This window comes from Eleutherodactylus coqui, chromosome 10 (genome assembly GCF_035609145.1).
Source record: "Eleutherodactylus coqui strain aEleCoq1 chromosome 10, aEleCoq1.hap1, whole genome shotgun sequence".
Lineage (NCBI taxonomy): Eukaryota > Metazoa > Chordata > Amphibia > Anura > Eleutherodactylidae > Eleutherodactylus > Eleutherodactylus coqui.
In genome coordinates, this window is record NC_089846.1 from 24,030,573 (window position 1) to 24,052,366 (window position 21,794).

At 44.7% G+C, this 21,794-nt stretch overlaps 1 protein-coding gene across 1 annotated transcript in view; it reads left to right on the top strand.

Annotated features, from left to right (window-relative positions):
* Positions 1–21,794, top strand: part of COL27A1 (collagen type XXVII alpha 1 chain) — a 280,568-nt gene that overhangs the window by 213,434 nt on the left and 45,340 nt on the right. The window contains exons 34-41 of the mRNA XM_066580587.1: positions 2,016–2,069; positions 5,427–5,480; positions 7,720–7,773; positions 10,273–10,380; positions 16,586–16,639; positions 16,720–16,827; positions 18,839–18,892; positions 19,290–19,343. Coding sequence (XP_066436684.1) covers positions 2,016–2,069; positions 5,427–5,480; positions 7,720–7,773; positions 10,273–10,380; positions 16,586–16,639; positions 16,720–16,827; positions 18,839–18,892; positions 19,290–19,343 — 540 coding nt within the window. The remainder of the gene's footprint in view (positions 1–2,015; positions 2,070–5,426; positions 5,481–7,719; positions 7,774–10,272; positions 10,381–16,585; positions 16,640–16,719; positions 16,828–18,838; positions 18,893–19,289; positions 19,344–21,794) is intronic.

The window sequence follows — 21,794 nt, forward strand, 5'->3', positions numbered from 1 at the left end:
CGAATGTATCTATGATCTCCGTTTCTTATTGGGCTTTTGTCCATTTGAATGTGTTAGCTTTGACATTTTTATGATTGGAGGACTCGACAGACGCAATCATTTAGGGAGATTTATCTAAGTCTAGTGCAAGGGAAAAGTGGAGTAGTTGCCTATTTTTGCCCTAAACTGATCTTGATAAATCGCCCCCACAATGTATTCTCCGACATTCTCTTTCACCTCGATCACTGCTCAGTAACCACTCTACACAACGTATATACCCGTCCATCCAGCCGACACCGTCTTGTATATGTGGACACGTGGTTGACTTGGGTACGGTCAAGAGCATTGTGTTAACATTCTTGAGTTTATCCAAAATAATTTGAACGTGCAAAACAAATGTTAAAACCATTATAAACTCATTATAGTTTGGAGATTCAGCCCAAGAAGGCAATTTAGGGTCAGGAATTAAAATCTGGCTCAGAGTTTTGGCTGAAGTACAACTTGTGTGAACTTCCTCTGTAGCCGAAGAATACAGATAGGATGAGAGCCCATGAACTGCGCTGGGTAGATCTGGGCCCCATGTTTGGGTGAAGGTCGGGTACGGCCCAGATCTGTTCCCCCTTAGAAAATGCAGATATTTTTATGGGGGCAACATTATGGACTATTGGTGAAAATAAAGCAACTTGAATGTTCAGTACTGGAATGTGGAATGGTGCCGAAAATAACATTACTGGTAATAAGCAGCGTCTTTACCGCTTACGTTAGAGGCGACCTCTCATACCGACAAACACATTTCTCATAAAGCTGCACTTTTTTGGAGTCAAACAAGGCTAAAAGATATTTTTAAAGGGAATCTGTCATAAATTTTGACACCCTCCTCTTCGAAAAGTGCTATTATGACTAAATGGGTGTTAGGGAAAGAAGTGCAAACATTGCCATCACTAATAATTACCGGGCGTTCCTGTTCTGTGTTAACGATGGCAGCACTTCCCAAACCCCTCCTATCTCCTCCAGATTGACATTTCCTGCGTTGTTGTATGGCATCCTACGTCCTCAGAAGGAAATGTCAGTCTTGAGCGGATAGAAAGAGTTTAGGAAGAGTTGGTACCTATTAACATTGAATACGTCATGGGTGCAGGAATGCTCAGCGGGTACTCCAGGAGTCATTTGCATACAGCGTGGTAATGAATAAAAGTTGATTTTCTAAGGTATGCTTTATTAGTAATGGCAAGGATGAGCATTTTTGAACTTCTTAACCTTTTAGGGGAGTCATATATGATGAGAGATTCCCTCTTAAAGGGGATATGCCAAGAATAAAGCTGTCCCACTCCTTCTATCTCTATGAGACTGTCAAAGATAGCAGCATACAGAACTTGGTAATCTCCAGGAGTCTCCTAGAGATGAATGCAGTGGCAGTGTACAGGCTTCATCACTATATTCATACAGGGAGGACACAGGTCCCCATTCTCGCTATCACTTATGGTCCCAGCTATCCGGTGCCCTGTGGTCAAACACTTTATCTCCTATTCCCTGGATAGGAGATGAGTTTCAAACTTGGAAAAACTCTTTAAGAACCCAAATCCACTCTTGCCAGTGTACAATTAATGAGCTGGAAGAATGCATGAGCCTAATGTGCAATAGCTTGTAATGTCCAATATGCAGAACACGCTATATTGGGGCACATTGTCAAACTGACGCACCATAAAGTTTTCTAGTGGGCCTATACACTGTTATGGGCCCCAAAATGTCAGCAGAAGGTAAGCCTATTTAGAGTTGAGTTTGGCACAGTTGAGTTAATAACCCACTTGACTTTTTGTGCCGCGTGTAGACCAATAATAACAAAGTTAGCAATGCAATATAAAGTGGATGTGCAGATGCTCCGTGTAGATAGAGGATGGGTTCTCAGAGTCATTTCTTCCAGTGGACCCAATGAACCCAGGCAGACACTGTTGGGCTACAACTAAAGAAAACGGCTTTTGCACAAATCTGACAATAAGAATAGAAAAATGCAATTACTATGTTTTTTTTCATTTCAGGGACCTCCAGGGGCAAAGGGAGAACCAGGGCCACCGGGTGAACTAGGAATGAAGGTGAGCGGCTTCCTATTATTCTGGAATTGTCACGGTCAATTGTACAAGTAGATGTGAAGGACAAAATGATTTACATAAGAGTGAAATATAAAGCATATTAGCCAATATAAACTATAACACTGTGAACTGGTTGTAGTCTTACAGATGGGGAGCTCTTAATTGCTGATGCCTTAAGTAAGAAATACAGACACAATGACCTTGGTTGCAATTCATAATGTCTTCATTCCGGAGATAATCACACTTTATTCCATACGTAACTTTTCTCGAAAGCCGTTAGTTATACTTTTGTAATACAAATCAACACTACAACAGTCTTTCCATCTGTTCGCCAACCATATACGACACAGGGTGGTAATACACTTTTGATCCTAAGCTCCATGGTCACGAAGTTTCAAAAAACTGCTATGTTCAAAGGACGAAGAGATGACTCCACAAGCCCCTACATCAATCCCACATTCACGTGTCTGATGCGTTTTCCTATAGCTTCTAGATTCCCAGTACAAAAAAGTATACCGCAGTAACGAACTCTCAACTACAAGGTTGTGTTCTTCAAGGCCATCCAACGGCACCAAATTTTCTCAAATCTGTGAGAGCAGTTTGCTGAGAAGCAGAATTCTATATAGCGGAACAGAAGTATGAATAAGCGCTGGAACATCAGGAGACACCCAAGCCATAGGATCCTTATACAACATTATCAATAATACCTAATAGACATACTCGCTGGGTAGAGATGTCAGGAAAACTGAAATTAGCGCCCATAAAGGCTAGGACCTCCCTCCAAAAGGGGGCGACTCTTCAACATGGAATGGAGAAAAGTGCCTTCCTCAGCCTGACACCTAAAACCGAGAGACAATGCCGAGGTCTGCATTCGTTTAGGCTTACCAGGAGTATAATATAGCCTATTAAGAAATTTGACCTGGATTAGGAAATCTCTTGCACTGATTACAAACAGCTAAAATAAGCCCCACCCCCACCCCCGACATCCCTCAACTCAACAGGAGTCATCCCAAATGTAAATTTAAGTGAAAATGCCCCCAGAGCATTCCCAATTCTGGCACACATGCCTTGGTTCTCGCTGGCTTGCCCTGCCCAATGCCCTCCACTTTGCCCTGATTGTTACCATGAGCCTTTATGTGATCACTATTATTGGCATTGGACTCTCGCCGTTTATTCCATGACTGGTGAATGTTTATTACGATCCTTGTTGACAAGTCTAGCAAGCGAGAATTGGAGCGCTTGCCAGATTTGGGACCACCCTCAGGACACTTGCCACTTAATTTGCATGTGATATAAAAGTTAACGAATGAAGGGGTTTTCAAGGGCTACAAAGGTAGGTGTCTAAATGCCATAGCACTGGCAGGGCATAAGAGATGCTCCTCTCATTAAAAGATTAGCATGAGTTGCCAGGTTTTGGTATTTTTGGCCCGTACAGTATTATATACCCATTTATGACCAACGCTGCCCATTCTGTAAATTCCTCTTCTTGTCCTGAGCCGCTATGGGAGCTGGAGGTGACCCGGGCAGCTCACCAACCAGGGGATCCACAGCAGCTTTGTGACTGTCTGTCAGATGTACTTTTTGGTCTTCTCCAAAAGGCATTTTTGCTTTAATGTGGTCCTGTTTATTTTGGAGGGTACATCTTGCATCTTTATTGTATCTGCATTTTATGTTACCCCCCTACTTCATTGTTTTTGGCAAGTTATTCCCCGCTTATGACAGAAGCTACTGTTCCCTTTTTGTGACAGAGGTGAAATTCAAACCATCCTCCCCTCTTGTCCTTTTCTTTGGGAACAAAACCCCATTGATGTGCGCCATCCTGCCATTCGGAAATGAGAGGCTCCCAGTAGCCGACAGCTCTCAGCGGCTGCCAGCGTGCGGCTCTTATCTCAGCTGGACGGGCTCGGGGTATATTGCACAAGCTCCATCCATCTCTCTTTACCGCACATTTACATCAACTGCATAGCTGGAGACCTGGAGGCGGCTTCGGACACAGATGGCTTTCCCAAGCGAGTTCCCTGTGTCTAACAGCAGTAGTTTGTTTTCTGAACAAAGGGTCAGAGCTTTACAAGCCGCAAACCGGAGTATTTATAGACGAAAAACAGGAAGAAAGAAAACTCTGGATTAGGACCTGTGCTTTAAAATAGAAAATTGCATATAGCATGAACCCATGGCCGGAACGGGGCTTCAGCTGTTCCCAAAATCTGCTGCTCCTCATTGGACAGAAAGGGGTTTGTCCAAAACTGAATAATCAAAGGGTGCGCTCTGTTTGCAGAAATAGCGCCACATGTGTTTATGGGCCGTTTTGGGTATTACATCTCATCCTTCTTTAGATGAATGAAGCAATACCGGATACAGTCTACGAACAAAGATGACGCTCTTTCTAAAAACTACATGCCCTTTTTTTTCTAGTCTTGGACTAACCCCTTTATAAAATAATAAAAAATAATGAAGTATAGAAAAAAGATATAAACCTGCAAAGTAAAAAGTGTAAAAACAGCTGCTAATATCATTCATTCTTATGTACACAGAGTACCACTTTTTATTGGAGACCCTAACCCTTTTACCAATGCACTACCTGTATGGAAATTAGCCCCGCGACCCCGGAGTGCAGCATAAAACCACGTGACAAGTTTTCTGTGGATCACTTCCAATGTGAATCCACGTTAGATGGTGAAATCCAGAGATCTGAGAGGCTCTGAGAGGGTCATGTGGACTCGGCGACGAAAAGAGTCAGGATGATGGCAGGAATCATTCTGTTTAACGGGCCCTGCAAGGAAACTGCAGCCAAATATTAGTTGGAGCCCCAGCATTGTGTGTCCGAACATACAACTCGCCGTTCCTCACCAGACGGCTATTTCCAGCGTCATTTCTGTTAAAGAGAGACAGAAAGGTGAAACTCCAGGGGGTAAAATAGCACAAAATGGGATCCCAGAGCACTAAACATCTCCTGATCAGATGAATCCAGATTTCTGTTGCACCAAATTCTGACCTTCCCATCAGCACGGTGCAAGTAGCCTAAATCGATGAACCCTTCCTGTCAGGCTGGTGGAGATGGAGTAATGGTTTGAGGAAGGCTTTCTTGGCAGACCCCGGGTCCTCTGATACCTGTGGATGGATGCCACAACGTATTGCTTCAGTTCCTGAAGGACAAAGGCGGTTCAAAACACTACTGGTTGGGTGTCTCTAATAAAGTGTCCATGTACGGTATCTAGAGCTGTGGCGGGAACATGTTTTCCTCAACTACTTTTAGGTTCCCCTCTAATGGCCAATATGGCTCTTGCTCTTGTACATTCTCATTACTACTCTGATCACATGAGTTTGTGTAAGTGCTGATCACCTCTCTGTTTCCATCATCAGGGAGATATTGGTCCACTGGGAATACCAGGAGAGCAAGGTCTCATAGGCCAGAGAGTGAGTATACCTGTATAGTTACATTTCATATATAGTAGTCCCTGACTTTCTTGCTTGAGTGTAAAGGTACCCATAAACTTGGGATAAAAGTTGCTGAAATTGGCAATTTTGGCCATTTCACACCACTATTGTTTGAAAAATGAACACAAATGATCGTTCACATTTTTGGCAGAGAGAAGTCTGCGATCAGCCAGGTTGGAAAACTTCAATCACGCTCAGCCAGAACTACATGTACGGTATATGGCATGATTGACCAAATTTGGTCGATCGTTGTGTTCTGTGCGAACCCCAGGGAGAGTGTTTGTTTCCTTAAAACTGACTCCCAGATCCGACTGTTTGTTTCTATTGCTGGTGGGATTGTTTCTAGGAATGACCCCACAGACAACTGACCAGCAATGTGACCAATCATTATCTTGTGTACGGCCAGCGTTAACTGCTTGGCTACTTTTTATATGGGTTGGAAACAAGTTATTTAATGGGGGTATTGCTGTATGTGGCCCTCAAATGACTTTCTTATTACCCCCTGCACAAATTTGATGCTACAAGCGGCTGCTGTATTTATAATATTTTTAGGATATGTCTTGTGTGACATGTAAGCCACATTCATTTTATACTAGTGGTCCTATAGTGGAAGTCAGGTGCCTGCTGGAAGCCAATCAGAGGCAGTGCATCATCGTTTGGAACTCCTGGCATCATAGCACCCAGTATGTGAGTGCTGATGCCAGAAGAACGGTCCGTGACACTTTGGCCTCTGACTGCCAGCGGTCACTTGACTTCCCCTTCCAACCAAAACCAGAGGAATCGCGGTGCTGCAGCGCTCGTTCGCCGCGGCTGAGGACGGAAAGTACACATTTGTTTCATTGCTTATATCCATTTGGCTGTAATTGTGAAACGTTAATTGTAACCAGACAACCCTTTTAGTACCGAACAAAAGGATGGATTTAGGTTTTGTTTAATCATTCCTCAACGCCAACTGAAGATGAATCGGCCAATTTATCAATGTCTTTGTACCAATAGTCTGATGGAAAAAAGTCCCAGATCTTGGCGAACGATACATTTGTTACAAAAGTTTGTGACATTTACACCCCTCTTGCCAGTGCCGGGCCTCAGCAGAGGAACCTCTCAAAACCTGGCATACTTACTATGATTTATGCCAGAAACTGGCATCCAATATGGTGCAAATATACGCCAACTCATAGCTGGTATAACTTTGCTTTTCTGCTGCACAGACAGCCAAAAGCAGCTGCACACTTATTAAGAGGTGTGTGTCTCTTAAGGGGGTGTCCCAATTTCAGCCAAACATGACCAAGATGGGAACACCACTCTGTATTAGGGAGCCGAGAGTATGGAAATGGTCAAACACAGCTGGGCTACACTGATTCCGTAATGGATTTGAAGGAAACTTGTAGCACGTTGCACTACTCTGTTCGTGTAATCTTCGGGAGTTATAGAGACCCTATAGTGAAGCGTGCTGGGGCAGTCGAAACAGGAAAGTGCAGGTCCCACAGTCATATAGTTTGAGATGGGAATACCCCATAAATTTGGTGCTTCTTACTCCGACACTCACATTACAGGTGTTTGCCAAGACAATAATATCAAAGACCTATCCCCAGGATGAGACCTCCGACTCGCTTGCTGTGTGTCCGTATTGTGCCAGAGAGGCTTAGATGCAACTCTCATCGGACACCTGTCCGTGTTCTGCCTGGTACACGGGCTGCTCGCACATTGACATGAATTTGCATACCCTAATTTTTCGTCCATGATACGGACAAGAATAGGACAGACAATGAATTTGTCTGTCCGTGTGCCGTGTGTTTTTTTGTTTTTTTTTACTTCCGACACAGGGATAAAAAACCGCTAGCATGTTGTAGGCCTACGCCATAAATACCAGATTGGCAGGAGCCCAACGCCCGACAGCCTCCTGCGTTCAGCTGCTTGTTGGAGCCACTGTTTATCTGCAACAGCCCCAACAAACAGCTGATCAGTGCGGGTCAGCCATTGGACTTCACTGATCTAAGGTTGATGACTTATCCTAAGAATAGGTCCTTAATGTTAGAGGTCCAAAAAATCCCTGTAAGACTGGCGTATGAAATACCTGTCCTGATCAAGTCCCCAGAAAGACCTATTGCCACTTTCCACTTCACATTCGCATGTTCAGCCATCAGTGCGGTCGTTGTACACAGTGATTCTTGTTTTTCTGTTCTGACTTTTTCCCACTCACTATGATCTGCTTCTGCAGGGGGAGATGGGCTTAGAAGGAGACAGCGGATTGATGGGCCCTGATGGACTGAAGGTGAGTGATCGTATAATGGATCGAGGGTGGGATGTGTTGTTCTTGTAAGACAGGTGCATTCGCTTAAAAAGTTTAATTTGCAGAAAAATGTCATCCGCCAGCAAGAAGATGTCCATGTGTAATTATGAGGGAGCCCAGCCAGTGGTGTTAACAGGAAAGTACAATCCCCTTGTGAGGTAGACTGCATTCTGATTAATACAGGAGATGTCACAGATGCAGAGAATTAGATCATAGTCTTATGACTTGGGACATGTAACACTATATAGAGCTCTGGGAGGCATTGGACTTGATTTATGATAAGGTCTCACATATCTTGAATTATTCTATTGTACACTAACATGCCAAAGTCATGGGACTGGAACTAATATTGTGTAGGACCCCCTCTAGCCTAACAAAGTGCAGCAACTTGACGTGGCATCGATTCCAAAAGTGGACAGAAGACCCCCGGAGAAATGTTAAGCTGTGCCATCTGGGTAGCCACCCACAGCTCCCGTGGTATTTGTAGGTGCAGAATCTTGGGTGCAAATGTACCTTTCCACCACATCCCATAAATGTTCAGCTGGGCTCATGTTGGGTGACGGTGCAGGCCGCACTATTCATAGGAACTGAATGTTCCTCAAACCCGGTCTGGACAACTTGAGGTCAATGGCACGGTGCATTATCCTGCTGGCATATCCCAGAATTGTTGGGGTACATGTAGTTCATGATGGGCTGCAAATGGTCACCAAGTAGTGAAACGTGGCAAGCACTGGTCAATGATGTGTTTAGGAGGACCATTAGATTCAACCCTTGCCATGAGAACATACACTTCACCAGTATGGAACTGCCACCAGCCTGCACAACGTTTGGTTGACAGCTGGGGTTCATGACTTTATGGGGTCTGTGCCACACACAAACCCTACTATCAGCCAAAAATAATTGCTACCTTGACTCATCAGACCACGTCACATGCTGCCAGGTGAGGCGCTGTGCCCGGTGTTGTGGTGTGAACAGAAGCATCTGGTGGGTCTTCTGCTTCCATATCCCATAGAAGGTAAAGAACACTGCACTGACCTATGTGTATTAGGTCTCCTGCACTGACCTGCGGGATATGTGTGGGGTCACTCCTGCATTGAATGTGGATGTTTTGCCAGAGCCGCTTGAGTGTTCACATGGAGAATTTTAACCAGACACTGCCGATCAAGACCATTAAGTAGCCGTGGATGGTCACAGGGCTGTCAATTTGGGTGTAAATGCCTAGTTATTCTCAGTATACACATGACACTGTGGATCAAGGAATGCCCACACAACTTTGGAAATGGAACGTCCCATCTGTCTGGAACCCATTGTAATGCCTCATTAGAACTCCGATAATTCACGTCATTTTGACATACTTGCTACTGTCCCATGACTTTTGGCATGTCCATGTGCGTATTACAGTTTGACATGATACGATTCTCAGCCCGTTTAATGAGCACTAATTGACAGTATAGCGTATCGATCAGCATTTGTTACTACTGTTCACATGCAGCAGAGGATTGATAGCATGTGGATGATTAATATGGCCATTCATCCCCATACAGTCTGCATGTAACAGTAGCACAGCCCGAGATGTGCTGCAGATGAGCAAGAATGTTCATATTCACATAAACCATTCAGTCAGCTGATGAACAAGCCTTTACCTGTAGATTGCCTGATCATGGGCATATTCACATGGTCCAATGATCAGGAAAACGGATGGTTGTCCCCGATTGCTGGTCTGTGTAGAATAGCCTGCGGTATAACCAGTAACATCTACGGAGTTACCTACATGAGCTCAGAACTGAATGATGAACAGTATTTCTAGGGCGCCATGTGCACTTTCTTGCATCATCGCTGCGAACTTCAGGTCTACATTGAGTCGCGTGTAAATATCAACTGTCACACGATGACCTTTCTATAGTGAGTGAGACATAGGAAAAATGTGCCATGCAGTTATCGCGTGTCTTTGTGTTCCAGTCAGTTTAGTCAATTCAGGGTTGCAGCAGTTTGTGCTTCAGAGCTGTTTCTCCTGCTTCAATAGTAATGACCTAGTCAGTGACGTTATGATGACAGAAGCCAGCATGTTATGTTAGACTTCTCTGGCATCTTGTTTCTTCCATGTTTCCATTCCGAGGATTCACATCAGAAACCTCCCTCGGACGTATACGTCTAATGGATGCCACTTGGTGGCATCTGTCATCTATAGGCTGCCATTGTATGTATACAACACGGTATACTTTTTTGGTTTTTTTACTGGATGCCTCTGCATGGAATAAAAGAGTCTCCTGTACTAATCCATGCACTAAATGGAAACTTCGATGGAAACCACCAAAGTGGAAGCCAAATCGGGCTTCGGTTTAATGGGCTTCTAGGGTTCCGTTTATCATATTCCCCAGGAGCTCTACTCGCACATATGATATTACACAACAGCCTTAACTAAAATAGATCCCTTTAATATCTGGAAACTTTATGTATAATGATCTGCTTTTCTTACAATAGGGTGAAAGGGGCGAGGCCGGACCTGATGGGGAGACGGGAGAAAAAGGAGCCGTCGGCTTAATAGGAAAGGATGGACCTCCCGGTTTCAATGGAATCCCAGGTGTCAGAGTGAGTACTTACCGCAATGGTTGGCTCATGGCGGGAATCTAATTTATCCAAGTATGGCTGACCTACCACTTGTTGTAACTCTTTTGCTTACATGCCGTTGGCTCTACAATGGTGGCGACAACCCAGCAGCTATCAGCGATCTATCTCACTCTGTCTCCACTTCCTACGATGAGACGTTAGCGGGTTATGATTTACTGAGCAGTCAGCTCCAGGATAGCGGGATCCTTCCCCTTTAAATCTCATGTACCTCCTCTTTGTGTGGGAGAGACTTATCTGGAAGGAATCTGGATGGTGATTACTGGCTGTGGGGACCGCAGACTGTCCAAGGGCCACACTACATGGTTTCAGCAGGCTTCATGCTGCTGACAGACGAGGAACATCTGATTTGGACATCACAAGGGTTTCACAGCTGTACTGATATTGTACTACATGGAAGCGAGCAGCTGGGTACTCCTCCCCTTCCCGCATCGGCATGTCTCAAGCACAATCTTCAGTGTCCGTCTCGTTGTCCGTTGCACGCAGCCATTCACACGCCTAAGCTCTGTAAACTTGCAAATTAAAAGTAGTTTTACTTGGCAGCAAAGCCGGATGAGCTAAATCTGCTCAGTGCCCGGAACATAGTTGTAAAAATTGTTTATTCAGAGAAAAGTCATTCTTTACAATAAATGGAGTCATAGCCGGATCCACGCTGATTATATGTATGTTCAGAGTATAGAGATTTAAAGGAAACCCACCACGGACCCCATATCATCGCTTCAGATTTCAGCTGTCCTCATAATGCAGAACAGTAGGGTATAGCTAATTCCCTCTACTGGGAACTAGCTTGCTGTCTATGTAGTGGGTTATTTTACCTCTTTTTTGACGTACTACAGGAAGTAGTCCTCAATAATCAAAAGCTGCAGCTAACCCCTTCTAGCCCACCCTCCAGATGCTGATTGACTGCTTTTGTGCATAAAGACACCTGTCAAACAATAGCTGGAGGGCGGGAAGGGCATGGCCAGCTGCAGCTCAATGACTACTTCTTGTAATCCTCTATGTATGTATGTGCTGCTACTGACAAAATGCAAGTTTTTCCCAAACTACCGCACAGATACATAAAGCGGACATACGCCTGCAATCAGCGAGCCTGTCACAACCACAAGCTGCTCTCAATGGGGATTTAAAAAAGATGGTGACAAATTCCCTTTAGGTCCTTAGCAAGCCGCAGCCAGCCGAAGCTTTCTGCCATGTAGAAACGCTTTGTGGGACCGTACCCTTAACGTGAAGCTTTATGTAATTGATTGTTATACAATGGGGGTGTGATTATTAAAAAAAACCAAAAAAAAAACACCACCACCATAGAGAATAGTACATAACAGGAAAACCTAATGGGAGGGCTGCGACAGAGACCAAGGCAGTCATTGGGCTTGGCCTCTGTGCTTTTCTGTAGCCTGTAAGGTTGCATTGGGCAGCCAGGATGTGATTAGTGCAAAAACAGCAGAGCAGATGAATCCCCCGCACAGCCCTCATAGATCTCCGAAAAGGCTAAATCCTGCTACCATTGAGCATGAGAGGATACAAAAATGGCCAATCCCTTTAAAGCCCAGCATTATGTAATCTGACCTGTCTCCACCATAGCATCGGTTCACCTCTTGATTTTACAGGCCCCAGTGATATAATACAGACATGCAGAATACAGAAAAACCGTCTCAGACCATGGCGCACATGGCTCTGTATATACAAAGTAGCTGCGGTATACAGTACACAAGCCAGTGACCTGTGGCCGCATTATGCTCCATGGTGAATAGGAGACCAGAGGTTTCTAATGCCACTCCTGTATTCGTTACCCAATTCTTCATTGTCGCCGGTAGATATTTGGCCCGTCCGGTTTTATCACATTACCCTCCATATGTATTCTGAGCTCACGGCATAATTACCTTACAGCCAGGCTGGGGTTTCTTAGTACATTAACCTACATGATTGGAGTATGGGGGTAAATTGGAGAACCCTGAGAAAACGCTGGAGAATCAATGAACAGTGCAGGCTCGGGATCGAACCGGCTTTAATGGTGATGCCACCGGTCTCGCATGCTGGATATGCATTTCCTTTAAGTGGGAACTTGACCAACTTCTCCTTTGTAGTAATCGCATCGCTGCACACAATCCCCTTTTCATTTACATAAGTTTAAAGCCCCTATATCTACCGTCCGCTGGATATCATATGTTTGGCAGAGTACCGGGGAAACATGGCAGTCACAGAGTTAAATCACTGTCTGCTCGGTCCGCAGTGGAGCCAGCTGGCATGGAGTCTAGCGCTCAGTTCCAGCAGCTCTGCAGAGTGATTTTTTGGTCTCAGGGTAAGCCAGAGATTGGGTATCAGTTCCAGGAAAGTCATCCTAGAGTGTGTGAGAAATCCGAGCCTGCCTCTTGGAATCCCTCTCCTTACAGGCGGACCGCGTCCAAGATGTTATAATGAGGGCGCTCGGCGGGGTGTGACCGGCGCGCACCTTGCTCTCCGTGCATACTTACATGATCAATGGCTTTCACTAGGAGCATCGTTGTATCGGCGTGTCTCCCATCGCCTACCTGTTAGTTGCCAGAAGCTGTCGATGACTTTGGCGCAAGAATCCATAATGATTGCTGCTTTCTAAGAACTGTTTGTTTCTGTTGTTCCGTAACCATCAAACAAAGAAGACTGATGAATGCGGCCTGTTTACGACGGAGCAGCGCTGGGTAGAAAGCTGAAGGCTAGAGCGAAATATATATGCAGTGATGGCAAGAGTACAGTTGTGCCAGTTACGAAATTGTGCCCCCTACTAAGATGCAGCCACCTGGTTGTGCCTAGTCTTTGAGCACCACTATGGGGCATTACTTACATGGGCTGATATCACCCTTAAATGAGTGCCAATCATCGAGATTGGCGATCGTTTAACTGACTTTTTAAGCAAACCAAAAGGTGTCTGTATCACTAGTCATTAACGGCACTTTATTAAAGAAGAAAATGCAAGCCCCCCCCCCCCCCTCCCCCAGACAGGACTGTGGTTGGGTGAACTAGCCTTCTAATGAATGCCCATTCACAATCATTGGTCCACGTGTTAAGACTTTTGCTGCAGGACGTAGGCAGCTCCATACATTGCGCAGTGGCCTTGGTTGGTACTGCAGGGTGAGTCCTATTGAAGTGAGCGGGATTCAGCTTGCAGTACCAACCCAGGCCACTGTGTAATATACAAAGCTGTCTACTTCCTGCAGCTAAACAGCTACAAGTGGGACAATCCCTTTAATATGGCATATATTCTATATCTTACCCTTGTGATATATGCTTATTAAATGATCCCTGAGTAGATGATGGCCTCTGTACTTAAGAATGTTGGTTTAGTCTAAAGATTGGATGCAGGGAGTAGTAAGACAAATCCCTCCTGGGGTCGGTCACAGTCCTTTCTCTATTCACATAGGCCGGAAATGATCCCTTGGAGATCTTGGCACAGGTTGGGCGCAACAGTTGCAGCCACAGTGTGAAGTGATTTCTGTGCGCCTGGCAGCTTCTCTGCAGCGTCAGCTCAAACTGTATTAATTCACTCTGACTTGGCTGCAGATATGAATGTGTATATATCGCTATGCAGCTCATGTTATAGTCTGGCTTTTATAATCAGTCGGTTTGCAGAAAATGTGTGATGTTTAATATATAACAGGAGTGCAATAAAACTGATTCATGTATTCTAGATCTGCAGGGCGGTATATACAGCCCTCACAATCTGCTCAGGAGGGGAAGAACTACCGATAGACAATGGCAGCCATATTTTGGACTGCTAACCTGGGTTCACGTTGCACTTTGTGAAACCAGTGCTCGTTCCTTCCTCCATGCAGAAAACCGCATGGGGACGGAAACCAGGTTGGTGCCATAGGGTCTCCGTCTCACATAGTTTCCATCGCTGTCAGTCTGGTTTCCCAATTCTGTAGATACGGTGGGGTGCTACTGATACTGAACCTCTTCTGAAAAGCTAAACTACAGAAATGTAGTCTATGTGCGGCAGTTACCAAATGACCATCTTTTTTTTTTGCTGTTAGTTTAAGGTACCCTTACATGGTATGACTGTCGGGCATATAAGCCCGACAGGCGTTCCAGCGACTGTCATTGCGGTGGTTTTAAAAGGGAGAGATAGTCATAGTAACATAGTATGATAGTCTGAAAAAAGACAAATGCCCATCCAATTCAGCCTGTTTCCGCTCTCCCTGGTTGATCCAGAGGAAGGAAAAAAACAGTAAGGCAGAAGCCAATTTACCCAAATTGGGGGGGGGGGGGGGGATTCCTTCCCAACTCCATAATGACAGTCAGAATAATCCCTGGATCCACATTTGAGAACAACCACCCTTCTGGTTATTTAATGTCTATCTGCTGTACTATGGTAGTGCTCTAGAAAGGCATCTAGTCCCCTCTTAAACTGCTCTATGCCTGAAGACGTGGTGATGGCAAAATCCATAGAGTTCCACAGTCTCACTGCTCTTACAGTAAAGAGCCCTCTTCTGATGAAGCCTTCTTTCCTCTAACTGTAGAGGATGCCCTCTTGTTACCGTCAGTCGTTCAGAGAATGGAGGCGGAGTGGGCCGGAGATCTCTTCCACCCACCTTCATTACCAGGGAGCAGGCAGTCGCTCAGAGATTGAGCAACTTCTGTTTACACGGAGCAAGAAGTCACTCAGTAGTTGTCCTGTTCTAGTGAGCGGAAACGGAGCGACTGTGACTATTGAATGACTTCCCGCTCGGTGCCCTGTCACAGCCCCTGTGTACACGGGACGCTAGTCCTCCATAATATGAGCCTCTGATGAGACCTATTACTTACAGTGACCCTCCAGTTTTGGGAAAAAGTCTTTCCCGGTACAGTAGGAGTCACGGTTATATTACCTGTAGTTGCTCTTCTCTGCCGCCCCTCTGATCTGCAGGTACTGGTCTCGGTTATCATCCATTCACGGTGGCTACAGATATTTTCTAACTACCTAATGCGCACTGTGCACTTCTTTCTAATTGGCCAGTAAATGCTGATCACATGATCAGCACTGGCCAATCAGAGCAGGCATAGTGCATTGGTAGTCTAACAATACCAATACACTTTGGGGATCAGGTAGTCTGAAGATTGTGTCTGCCATCTTGAAAGGCTGGGACCTGGAACTGGTGGATCAGAGAGACAGCAGAGAAGAACTGTAGGCAATATACCCCCTTCAGACCCAAGACAGAATTTCGTCCTGAAGCCAGAAGGTTGTCTTAATGGAGCACAGAAGAAAATAATTAGCAGGTAAGAATTTCCCATAGCTACTTACCTAGACTCTACTGGGTTGGTATAGAGAATACCTTCACAGTGAGTCGGCATCAACTGCGTGGGAAACGCGATCGGTTGATAATAACAAGCAGAACACTTTTTTCCCAGAGAGATTTAATACACGAGACCAATGTTTTCCTAAAAATCTCACTGCTGACTAAGTAAACCACCAAGGACTGTGTTTGACTTGGAGAGATGGTTTGGATCCAATTCCATGTGTGTGGAATTTGGCGACAATACTGGGTACATTAAACACAGCTCTGTGCAGTCCGTGTACAATCAGCGGTACAGTGATTGTGCTGTGTCACACTGCACAGCGGCTCATCATACTGCGGCGCAATACCGCACTGCAGGGCCGCAGACAGCTGCTGCCTCCTTCAGCCGGGCACAGAACAGAACATGTTTCTCATAAGTTTGTGGTGTTTGGAGTTCAGGAGCAGCCTTCCTAAGCCTTCAAATTTCCTGCCCGTTGTATGTTAGATAGCAGCGCAAGTCAATGTATAATACATGGAGACATTTCTAGGTCTGTGGGAAGGAATGTTCTGTGGTTTGCTCCCTCTCTGCTTGTCTTGTCTTCATTTGCAAGATTTTCTCCGGCTGTTTTAGGTCCATTTCATATTAGAGCTAAATGTATGACTCTGCGTCCGACTAATCCTTGTACAAAGGGGTCAGCAACTCCGTCTTTATCACCATAGATGCATCCGTTATTACTCTGCCCACTTAATACGGCGCACATAGCTCATATTACTGGCATGTCTATGGCAGTGACCATTGTTTGCAGAAATGCAATGTATGAGAACAGTGAACTCCATCCACCTGTGAGCCTCCATATACAATGCTTTCATATCCCCTTCAACTAGTCTCGGCAATTAGTCTTTAATGTTTCCTACTAAAATGTTGTTACTCTAATTCACAGGGAGTAGAAGGGAAACCTGGAAAACAAGGAGAAAAGGGCAAGCCAGGACGTAAGGTAATGCAGAAGGAGGGTAGAAGCACCCAGTATGGTTCATGGCAGAATACAAGCTGCAATTAAAATGTTTTCTTTTTCAGGGAAACAAAGGTTTTCAGGGTCACCTCGGAGAGACCGGTTCTCCAGGGAAACCAGGACCACCAGGAAATCAAGGGCCCAAGGGAAGTAGAGGCACCCTCGGGCCAGTGGTGAGTACTCAGTAGGTTACTTTCCCACTATTGGGAATTGGCAAACAACCAAGGTGTTAACTGTGTAGAAGTGTTTCCCTAAAGGTTGAGCTGAAACAATCTACCTGATTTAGAGATGAGCGAGTAGTGCCTTAGCCGAGTATCTCCCCGCTCGTCTCTAAAGATTCGGGGGCCGGCGCGGGTGACAGGTGAGTTGGGGAGGGGGAGGGGGGGAGAGAGATCTCCCCTCCGTTCCTCCCCGCCCACCGCCGGCCCCCAAAACTTTAGAGACGAGCGGGGAGATACTCGGCTAAGGCACTACTCGCTCGAGTAATGTGCCTTAGCGAGTATACTCGCTCATCTCTAACCTGATGGACTTCCTTGATAATTCATGCTGAAGGGGTTAATTAGTTGAAAAACAAAATATATAGATCATTCATTCCCCTTAAGGACACGGTCCTTTTTTTAAAAAACATTTTTTGGTTCATCCTATTTTTTTATTTTTTTTTACTTATTAATCTTTATTTTTTTACAATAAACTTTTTTCACTTCTTTTTACTTGTTTTTTTTTGTGTCCTAAGAGAACTGGAACTTCCAATTGCTTGATCGCTCATAAAGCACAATGCAGTACCATAGTATTGCATTAAACTATATTCTGACAGGCAGTCTATCAAGACGTGCAACAGGCATGTCTTGATAGGCATTCATTCATGGCAGCACTGGGGCCTTCAGAAGGCCCTGGCCTGTCATGTCAACTGAACAACATATTGAAGTCTCATTGTGAGGGGGCTGTTCAGGCCCCCCATACATCAATTAGGGCATTTAAATGACTCGGTCAGAATTAACAGTGACATTACCCCTTTCCAATCCAATTTGTATCCTGGTTTTCCTAGGGGGCTTACTCTTTTTCTGCTGTTATACAATGGCGCTATCTGCTGGCTAAAGCCAGTACTGCATGAGGTGACACATTGGATAGGCTCCGACAGCAGAGGCTGGCAATATACAGTAAGAGAACCCCAACGGACGTCTTCCAACATCGGAGCTGTACAGCCTTAAATCATAATGTCTTTAGATGTCAGACAGTGGATTGGAGAGGGTTAATAGCTGCAGTCAGTGTAAGCGTTGATCTCGGCTGTTGCGGGCAGGTGTCAGCTATTAAAGACAACTGGTACCAGCTATGTCTGGGGCAGCATCGGTTACTAATCTTGCTCCTTACAAACCCCGCACCTGGGTGGCGTACATGTACGTCCTTTTGGGTGAAGGCGTTAAAATTATTTTGTAAAACAGGACTATTGAGGCAGCCATCTTGCCTGAGCTGCAGTTAACAGCATTTAGAGATGCGCTTTATAACAGCCTCATGAGCCATAGACACAATGGGGAGGAAACTCATTGACTTCTATAGGAAAGTGTTGATCTGTGACATGTGCAGGGAGGAGGAAGAAGTGAGCTGTGACCATCACCTATTTTGAATGGTAGATCCTGTGTTATCTATATATACTACCCCTTTTCATAGCAGTCCGGATACCCTCTAACCTTTCTGTAAATCATATTGTTTGACTTCAGAAACTCTTTATATTTTTTAAGTCATAACAATTCCTCTAAAGTTTGGGTAACTGAAGAACACAACGAAAAGTATCCAACAATTTTAGAAAAGTGCATGCATTCAAAACAAATGTCACCCAGACTGGCATGAAAAAGGAGGAGTAGTAAGGTGCCGCCTGTCATTGTAAACCCCTCTGTGATGTTAATAACTGCTAAGAAGTTCTCTCTACAGAACTAGAAGCGTCAGACTATTATTAGGTTTAGTGGTCAGTGTGAGAACTGCAGGATTTCAGGATTTTTTAAAATATGTGGTAGATCGTGACATTGAAAATTAATCTTTAAAGAGGAGAATGATTGATTAGCATTTAGAATTGTAAACTGACAGTTACTTATAATGCCCCCCCCCCCACGTCTAAACGTACACAGATGTTTATGTACTTGAATCCATTGCTTGTGAATTAAGAATTGACCGATCTTTCTTCACCTCTAGGGCTCTCCTGGCCGGATGGGTGCACAAGGAGAACCAGGAATTCCTGGCTACCAGGTAAAATACCTGACAAGGTGATCAGAATAAAACGGTGTCCATGGTTGGCAATGTGTGATTGTTGGGACTATCAAATAAGTATCTATGAGAGGTGTAATTATAGTATAAAGAATTGGAAATGGTCACTGTAGATTTCTAGTAGTAGATGGATTCCTGTGTGCTTTTGATTAGAGCGGCCATTACTCATTTCCGGAAAGGTAAGATTAAAGACAGTTGGATTAGCAAAAGTTTTGTATACAGGTATAAAACCTAAAAACTTTGTCCAGCCACCGGTCTTTCTGGATAGCAGATCCTGTATCCGCTATGAAATATGGCAGTGACTGCATGTGTATTTGTAGGCAGATTTGTGGAATTCATGTCACCTGACTAAACTTTTATGTTCTTTGTCTCACAATAGGGACATGCTGGCCCCCCAGGTCCAGTCGGGCCTCCAGGAGTAAAAGGTGAAAAGGTACGGTATTACCTGGAGCGGGGTGGAAATATGTAATGCTTTGGGGAAAACAATTTTGTCGATTTTTAGTATAATTTTTTTTTTTAAACTTGTTTTATTGAAGCATGAGCATACCACATAACATTACCAATAATGCTTGATAAGAAGCGGGCGAATAGAAAATGGCGTGAACATACCGATATCCGAACATTGGAGTGTTGTCTCCATATAGCTAGGAACAAGATAAGGGCAAAATTTACAGTATTGCACCAAGACAAGCAATGACGGAACGCCGGTGAGAGATAAGGAGATCGTGGGGGTAACTAGAGAGATCATGTGAGCAGATATAAGAGAGGCTGGTGCTCTTGGGGAATACAGAGTGGAAGAGGAGTTACACCACCCTCCCCAAACTTGATCAGGACGGTCCTGACTTATATACAGTTTGGTAAAATGGAACTGACCAATTTTTCCCACCTGGATAAAGAGGGGTGCCTACAATCCAGGCAGTGCTGGAATAGACTGGTGTCGGAGTGGAAGCCACTGTTCTGACCCTTGTGTAGCGGACGGCGGTCATAATGGCACGTACAGTACCTATTGAAATCAATGGGAGTAATTGCAGATACCGGTGTATCCCAGCACTTAAAGCCGGTGCTGCCTGGAAACCCCTTTTAAGGCAATTACCTTCCTAGCTAAAAAATAATGATTCTCTGAGGCATACCCTATTATGGTGCTGCCATGCCTCCTCATCAGTGATGTCAAATAGACACACCTCAGGGTTATGAGGTACAGGTATACCCAGAATTCCAGACAGGAATTCCATAACTTCCTTCCAGAAGTCCGGAATAATGGGCCGGATCATGCGCCAGGAAACAGAGTATGGACTTATACATCTAAAACAATTAGCCGAAGAGGTCCTATCCATCTTTTGTAACCTCATGGCAGTGAAGTAACATTGATGTACAATAAATGGCTGTACAAGTGTTGTAGCAGGGGAATCATGGGGGCGGTTTTGGGCATTATTAAAGTATAGTTTGGATATGCGGCCCTGTGGGCCTTGGGACTGTAAATATACCAATGAAAGTATAGTGGGTTATACATGGACCAGGGGGAGGGAATTTCGTGTTCAAGGCATGTCTGATTTGTAAACAATGGAAAAACTGAAAACGAGGGAGACCATACTTTTTGTAAATGGTCAAAAGAGGCTGGGGGTTAGATATATACATATGTCCTAGAGTATATATGCTGAACTGTTCCCACTCATGAGGAATATAGTTCAGGGAAATCTGAGTTATTCCATATAGGCATGTCAGCTACAATATTCCTCAAGTGAACCATTGGCTTGGAATGCCACCATGCACTAGGAGTCAGGTAATACGTAGGTAAAAGGTTACGTCAGTGCATTGAAGGGGATTCGAGTACAGGCCAAAGGGCAATTACCTGTAAGAAATGTGCTGGATGTGCCTCTGAATTGGGGAGAGGATCGGTTCGCACCCGGGGCCAGAGATGTATAAGCTGGCTGGCTATATAAATGGGTATAGCGGTGCAGCGCCTGCTGCTAACTTAGAGTTCTGAAGGGTGGAGAGCCGCAATTTGGGCCAAAAATTCCCCCAAATGGCTGAAATCCTAAGGGAATCCATCGTAGGAAAAAATCTATGAGGGACGAGAACCGAAGTTTGTTGTAAATAATTTTGTATCTTTCCAAGTAACTTGCGCACACAAATTGTAACAGTATTGTGCAAGCCATTCTTTTAGTGGGGAGGCAGGGTTACCTCTAAGGCCGGACCTGAATCTGTAGAACCCCAGCTTGTGTTTAGAAGTCTCTTCTGCCCTGCAGCACATAGTAGGATCCTTGACTATCTGATGTAGGCTTTTTCTCTGGAGTGTTTGGGATGATTACAATGTTGCTGAACTACTGAAATCCAGAAGTTCTGAGTATTTCCTGCCTGATATGTTCTGCAAATCAGCTCTTCTCCAGAAGGAGGAAAACTCTGGAACAGCGCTGCCAGCAGATGAGTGTCTCTCGGTTGGCTGATACCCCGTCATGCTTCAAGGCTTTTTAAGGCTGGACATTGGCTTCCTAGCGCTGTCTAGAGGTAGCTACGCGGTATGACAGTTTTCTTCCTTCTGGAGGGGAGTTAATTTGCATACCTTCTCCCATGGATAAGACTCCCAACACAGCTGAATCTTCCAGGAGCTGTAATGGCACCCAAGGCAAAGCTGAGAGAATGCTGCTCATTCCAGCCTAATTAATATGCAATGTGCTGTAAAGCTGGATTCTGAAACTGCAACAAATCTACAAAGATGAATCTGTTTATTGAAATTTAATATAGAGAGGAAATTAGACCAAATCAAAAACAATAGATGAAAGCCGGCGGCACTGGTCCATGGAAGGAGAACTGCTCCTCGTTACCAGCAAGTGCAGCTAATAAATCCACGTGTCACAGACTTGCTTTGCCCTTTCCATTATCATGT